Genomic DNA, 7,373 nt, shown 5'->3' on the forward strand with positions numbered 1-7,373 from the left:
GTTAGCGCTACTGTGTAGCTATTTCTGGAGGAATGCGGGTTTACGGAGTATGTTTTGGGATTTGGTATTAGTAGCTAATTCTATGATAGAGATTTGCACGTCTAATGGGTTTTGGATATTTGTTTACTTGGTTTACTTGGGAGCGTAGATGTTGGCACAATTTCATAATTTAGCATCACTTCTCCTCTAACAGTCCTCCGTACATTAAATCAAATCATTCCTGTCCAGTGCCCATCCTGACAAGTCATGCTGTATGTATAGAGTATATCATATCATATAGTTCTCAGAGGCATCGCCCCACGCAGTCAGTTGAAAATAGATCCATGGTTGTTGGTGCTCTCGTCAGTGCCGTCGCTGGAGTTTATCAATGACGGAAGTGTCTCAGAAATACCACCAGAGTGCAACCCAGTGCCATCCGATCTCCTCCGTTTAAGTGCCCCCACATCTGAGTCTCCCGTGGTGTCCATGTTCATGTCAATAGGTACGGATCCCCGCTTGCGGCTTCGGGGGGCTTTCTTGGCAGGAGAAGGGGGCTCGTTTGCTTCGGGAATTGGGAGTCCGTGGCGGTCGAAGAAACCGGGCGGTTGCTTCAAGTACGCTGGGCCGGTGAGGTCTTCGTCATCTACCATGTGGAGGAAGTGCTCATTCTGGATAATAGAGCTCATAGTGCTATCATCGAGCAGGTCTCTTTCCGCTTGTTGCATTTCCTTCTCTGACATGGTTTTTCTGCGGTCCAACATCTTGCCTTCCAAGGTGTCTTTGAGAACGAGAGTCTCTACGAAAACTGGTCGAGTCTGGCCAATGCGGTGTGCTCGTTTTATCGCCTGGCTTTCCACGTTCGGTTGCCAGATGGGGTTGACAATGAATACGCGCGAAGCATTCGCAATGTGTAAACCATGAGATGCTTGATGCAGATCCATTAGGAGAACCCGGACGTCCTCCTGTTCTCGAAATAGTTCCAAGTAAGCCGCTCGAACTTTAGGTTTCAATGTGCTCGCGTAAATACGGAAATCAACACCAAGCAGCTCAAGCCCTTCTGCGATCCAGAATGCAGAGTTATTGTTATCGTAGAATATGATGATCTTCTCTTCTGTATGAAGCTCTAAGACTCGGTCCAACAAATAGGTCAGTTTTGCAGATGTCGTTGCAATCAATTTTGTCTGTGCAAGAGGAGATGATGGTGGTAAGGTTTTGACAGTACAACTACTAGTACTCAGCTTATTAGGCGTGGTTTTTTTAGTTGTCACGGAATCCGGGTGTCCTTGTCGGCTGGATAGCATACGCCTAGCCTTTATACCCGCTCCAGCAAGACCTTCTTCCGGATATATCTCATTGAGGCGTGCGGTAACAAAATTCTGGGCTTTGTGAGCTTGTGAGATACCCAACAGAAGGGGCTCAACATCGGATCGCGATGGTGAGAGTGCCCACATGCTCCGAGCATGGGAAGGAAAATCTTGGATAAACACTCCCAATTCATGGAATTGTTTGAAAGCGTTCCAACCCTGGCAGGTGATCGCTTTCTGAGCTATTTGAATGCCCTCTGTGAGCATATCCATGTCATTTCGAGCCATTCTCTCTCTGTTTGCTTCCATGTAGTTCGAGGCAACATCGATCGTTCCTTGGATGTCACCATCGGAACCAGCCCACCAAAATCCAGCCTGTCGCAGGTTATTAATCACCAGACTCAGATGCTTTCTGTTACGTGGATGGAACATATAATCCTGGTCCTTGCGTTCGGAAGTGATCGCGTTGACGGCCAGTATGAAAATGAACAAGTTGAGATTTAACTTGTCATAGAACGTCGGCTCGAGACGCACAACCCTGTTGTACAACCTTGGAAGAGGAACCTCGTTATAGATAACCTCCATGCGGTGCCGCACGACAAGACTTTGTAAGGTCGCACGGAGCGACTGTGCCTTCCGGCGCTTTCCATCCTCTCCGATAGGTTTCATGTATTTGGTCCAGTTAGCTGGGTCATTGGCTTGAGAATTTGACCATGGTTTCAAATCTAAGAACCCGACAACAATACGTCGAATTTCATCGAGATCTTTGAGCTCACTGTCAATAACAGTGGTCTTCTCTTTTCCATGAAGTACAGCCGCTGTAGCCTCTGTCAGGTCTGAGTCACTAGTGGCATTGGTCTCATGCGAAGCTAAGCTGACCTCAACTCCATATAACCCACTAGACGGCGTTCCAGATACTATCCACCGACGCTCGACGTGAAGCTGGTCCAAGATGTGAACCATGTTTGTTCGATGGCCATGGCCAGCTACATTATGCCCTTCATCGACAATGATCCGAAGCCAATGGAGTTTCGTCAGCGGTGATGAGTCTGGGGTGGTTGAACTTCGTCTATTGTTGATTGCTGTACCTGCCTCTTTTTCAAAACGAACTTTTGAAAACAAGACAATATCAAATTCCAAAAGTTGGTCTGGTGGTGGTACCGGATCTGAGCTGTCCTGGATCACGAGAACGTTGACTCCTTCAGCATGTTTGGCTATCTCATCTTTCCAGTGGTTTACAAGGTTAGGTGGTACAACTACCAAAGTAGCTGAACAGAGAAGAATCTGCCGACGAGGTGGCCTCGGATAAGCCACACCAGCCCGGCTTCCATATCTTGCTGGTGGTGGGGGTATAGTATATGCTCCGCGATACTCCTTACATACTTTAATACATCTACCAAAAAAGGCGCCGGTACGTCTCATAAGATCGAAATGGCTCTTCCAAGGCAAGGATAGTCGGCCTGCAGTTGCGGCTGCCATATCAAGAAGACTTCCAGTTTGTGGCCGAACCAGGAGCTCCACGTCCTGATACTCTAGAGGAACTTGAGGAAAGTGGCCTTGAGTTGCCAATATGACAGCTATGCATATAAGAGTCTTCCCGCAACCCATAGTCTCAGCAAGAATACCTTCTAAAAGTCAGCAGATCAGCAGATGAATTACTCAGAACAACATACCGCCACGAGGCTCTGAATACATTCTCTTTTCTTGAATGATATTACCTTCCTCTTTGTCGTAGTAGTATTCCTGGCCTGTAGGAGTTGCATAAGGCTTGAGCCGAGGATCAAGCATGGGTGCTGGCTGCGCCTCCCGCTGAATCATGGCAGCAGCTGAACGGCGCTGATATGGGTATAGGGCCGTTCGCAAGTACGGAACACGAGAATATTCTCTAAGTAGCTTTGCACCGTCGCCGAAGTCATCAAGGCCATCATCATCCCTTCTTGGTGTTACCGAAAGCAGTTGTTGCATGGCTTTCTTGGTGTACTGGTCTCTCATCGAGTTCGGATTGGGCACAGGGTTTTGCAAAGTATTGAAGATGTACCACAGTGACTCATCCTCGTTCGAGTTTTGGGTGCTACTACTGGTCATATTGTCTAGAGAAGAGCACCCAGACCATGCTGCAGGCGACCGGTCAATCTTCGCCATAATGATCTTAAGTGCACGCCTCAAATGCGTACTCGAGCGAGGGATAATCTTGCGACCTACATCATCAGGTAAGACATACACACGAATATAATTCCAGCGATGGTCTTTCTGATACGTATAGGTGCTAGTCCAGATCCAGTGATGTTTTTCCAAGTTAGAAATTTCTGAATGGGGGAAGTCATCACATTGTGTCGATAAAGCATCGGTATCTTGCGCGATGTACTTCTTTAGAATACCCACTGGAATGTATGCATTGTGATTTTCAACCGGTCCATATGTATCACTTGATGAGCATTCCTTTGTTGATATTTGTGGGTTTTCATTTTCTAACACTGGGGTCATGGCAGCCGGTATATATGTAGCTGTGCTGCCTGTTGGCTCAGGGACAGAAGGATGACGATTGTGGATCCGGAAATTATTATCCTGTGTTATTACACAAGACGTTTCTTGCGCCTGCGATATCTGAGCGCCTGGCAAACTCATTGTCCAAAGTGCGATGCGTCTCCGGAATGGGGAATGGAAGGAATTCCACTAATACCAGGCTTTGAAATGAATAGAGCTAATCTCAAAGAAAGATATACGTCGTGTAACTTGGTCGTTCACATGGCAATGTGATATAGATAATGTTATCGCAGCATTATATAACCAACAATCATCATAGAGATGACATGTATAGTGTCATCTTTCAGTATCTAGACATTCACTACCTCTCAGTGCTGATATAGGCCTCTGAGGAATGTCCCAAAAAATTGTGGTCGTCTTATTTGAAAGCCCATTTAGTCTTGTACCATAGACAGACATGCACTCCTATACTCTTTCCATAAGATAGACTGTCCAAACGGCTTGAAGTTGTTGGCGTCGCAACATGTCCTGTATGTAGTAGTGGACAGCAGGTGAGCGATAAGATGAGATGGCTTCCTGGGGGGTCCAACACTTCTGATTGGCTCGGATCTTTGACCGCCTTGAGCTTACCGCTTAGGGTTATACTAGTACTAAGTAGTATTTGGAGGTATCATTCCATGGATGCCTGGGACAGGTCAATAGCAATACTAAGTTGTGGAAACTTGAAAGAGTACTGGAGGGGAAAGTTCATTCTATTAGTATTAAAAGCGCTATAGTATTTTATAATGAAGGCATGTCCAGTCCTAGTAGCAGCTGCTGGTTTAACAAACAATATTGGTCATAGGAAATGGAAATTTGTCCAACCGTGAACCCCAATCATATATGTACGCCATTTTCATAGTTCAAAGCGAATTAACAGCATTGTTAGAAAGCCACCCGGACGCGCGGCTTCCACTATACTCCGCTGCTGTATGAGAAATCTGCAACAGAAAAAAGCCTCACCACGTCCCATTTCGCAAATGCAAAGAAGGAAGAAAAAGAAGAAAAGAAATATATAAAGACAACGGGAGACCAAGATAGAGACAGAGAGAAGATCAGTAAGAGAGTCATTGGGTGAGGTAGTCCTCAATTTCAAATCCCACGCGTTTCAAAGTCTTCTCTTCTAGTTCCCTCGGAGAACCAGCTGCCCTCCGTACCACTATAGTTCGCGCATCATGCAAGCGAACTTCAACGGGGTTCCCCCCAAATCGATCTAATTCGTCTTTCTCACATTCCCGAACATACACTGTGATATCTGGGCCTACACAGGCACGCCAGAGAGATGCCATCCACTGCCAATGATCCAGTGGCGCGTAAGAGTCTCCGATAGGCACGGAGCAAGCGAAGGCGTCGGCTGTGGTAAGCTGGTACCTAGGAACCAGGGCCACAGGTACAGTAGAGGGTGCTGATCCTGAGGACGATGAATACGATACAGATCCATTCTCACTCGACTGTGCAGGTGAACTGATATGTATTTCGGCTCCTTTAGAAATAGAGCCTTTGGGCGACGCTCCTGGTGTTGAGTTGTCGTCATCCACAGATTTCGGTTCCAACGACCCATACAAGGGCTTGACGAAGCCCACGATTTCATCTGAAATGCGGTGCCAGGCTGAGATAGTGTTCAGATAATCAACAGTAGCATCACCCATCTGGCCAGACTCAGAGTAACCTTCTCGTAGACGGATATCGGGTCCTTCAAAAATGTGAGTGTGGTATTTTCCTTCTTTCTCTAAAGTGTTGTTCAGAAAGTCAATTACTGACTTCACAGCGACAGGATCTTGGCCGTCAACTGATATCACAGCTCCTCGTCTTCGTGAGGCTCCATCACGAAAAGAAGGGAGGAGCGGTGGCGAGATCTTAGCGAGTACCTTGATCTTGTTAAGGAATGGGATAGTCATCACTGTAGCCTCCAAACTGGAGCCTTCCTGACCATATTGAGTCACTGGAGTCGCAGAGCTGGAGACAGGTGCAGTTGTCTGTAGCGGTGGGAGCTTCAGACTGGGGTCGGGTTGGGGGTACTCCTGAACACTCCGGTACGGCCGTGGAGGCTGCAACATGTGGAATGATCCACGGGAGCCCGGCGCCTCTGGGCGAGTTGTATATGATGATATTGGGTATGAGCCATCTGGGCTTCTGTCTCGGTGAATACTTGCTTTGCTTGGTAGCTGTGTGCTGATCCGGCGACGCTTTGAGTCTGGGGACCCATTCACAGTCTCTTCCCATCGGCGTTGCGTGGCGGGAGAGACTCCCCATTGCTCCCCATCTTGATAGGGTTCGAGGGTCGGCCCGAGTCTTTAGCCCGGCACGGATAACTGCGTCCTGTGATTGTTTCGTGCTGTAATGAGGCTCCATTCCCATGGGAAGAGCCATTCGGATTGAAAGGGGCCTCAGGTGATACTGGTGGATTCATCACACGTCCCCCACACCGACTACAAACAGTAGAGCCCGGAGGGTTATGGCTGATGCCAGAACTCGAACCCCGGGGGTTTCCGTCCCTGCCATAACGCCGAGGCTGATACCGATACTCAGGATACTGCTGCTGATGCCGAGCCTTCTCTTCCTATGATGGAATTAGCATCACATAGAGCTCCGTGATCAGGACCGTCTTTCAGTTTCCTTACCTCTGCTAAGGCTTTCCATTCATCCTTTGTCTCTTGAGGAAGCCGTCTCCATTGCTCGCCGATAATTTTTGATATATCGGGGTTAGCAAGACCCGGATTCTGCGCGACCACCGCCGCTTGATAGTGCTGACGATACAGGATGAAAGCTGGGGCAATGCTATTAGTTCTGGGAGTTATGTCTTGCGACGAATGCTGTAAAAGAGAGAGGGCTGCAAGCATACCATTCCGAGGTCTTGGAATTTTCGGGTCTGGCTGACACAAACAAAATTGTGTCACGGACTCCCTAGAAGCAGCTGACTTGACAGGACTTGAGGATGAGGAGCGTTCTGATACCGAGGACCGTTCTCGGAACGGGATGCTCTTTGCTGCCAAAGGAGCCGCGGGCTTTGGCGGCTCGATGGGAGCATTGGAGGCTATCTTGTTCAGAGCAATTTTGGCCCGGTTCAAGGAAGAGAGATGGACTTGAGGCAATCCATCGGCTGCATATCGACATGAACTCCCCACCGGAACCCCCTCCAGATGGCGGTCCAGCATGGACACCTTAGAGACGTTATCATTCATGATCTTGTGCTCGAGGAGGTTACTGGTCGGCCTGGGAAGAGTAACTTGAGGGGAGTCATAGTGCAAAGCAGCGGGCTTGGGGAGAACTCGATCGAAAGACATTTAAAAGAGGGGGAGGGAGCGAAGGACCTCTCTGGTGGGAATCGAGAACGTGGTGCTGGGGGTGAAAGACGAGGACCTCATTAGATGAAAGAGTAGGTATGGTTATAGAGAACACACGCCCCGGGGACAGGGAAGGGAAAAAGAAACGAGAACGAAAGAAAGAAACAAGATATAAGGTTATAATAGAAGGCAGATACCTCGTGCAGGGGAATTTTAATCTCCTTTTGATTTCGTTTTCTTTCCTTTCCTTTTCTTTTTTTCCCCTTCTCTCTCTCTCTCTCTC

General features: G+C 48.0%; 2 protein-coding genes across 2 annotated transcripts; both read right to left on the reverse strand.

Annotated features, from left to right (window-relative positions):
- Nucleotides 1–305: 305 nt before the first annotated feature.
- ABOM_008982 (DEAD/DEAH box helicase) lies at nt 306–3,767 on the reverse strand (the record flags this gene model as incomplete). The annotated part of the gene is made up of 2 exons (XM_022536110.1): nt 306–2,908; nt 2,957–3,767. 2 exons carry the CDS (start codon nt 3,765–3,767, stop codon nt 306–308), a joined length of 3,414 nt encoding a protein of 1,137 aa, XP_022386415.1.
- Nucleotides 3,768–4,873: 1,106 nt separating this feature from the next.
- ABOM_008983 (putative HMG box transcriptional regulator) lies at nt 4,874–7,090 on the reverse strand (the record flags this gene model as incomplete). Its single annotated transcript, XM_022536111.1, has 4 exons — nt 4,874–5,939; nt 6,017–6,366; nt 6,428–6,573; nt 6,649–7,090. 4 exons carry the CDS (start codon nt 7,088–7,090, stop codon nt 4,874–4,876), a joined length of 2,004 nt encoding a protein of 667 aa, XP_022386416.1.
- Between the last annotated feature and the right edge of the window lie 283 nt (nt 7,091–7,373).

The sequence above is a fragment of the Aspergillus bombycis genome, assembly GCF_001792695.1.
Source record: "Aspergillus bombycis strain NRRL26010 chromosome Unknown contig00084, whole genome shotgun sequence".
Classification (NCBI taxonomy): domain Eukaryota; kingdom Fungi; phylum Ascomycota; class Eurotiomycetes; order Eurotiales; family Aspergillaceae; genus Aspergillus; species Aspergillus bombycis.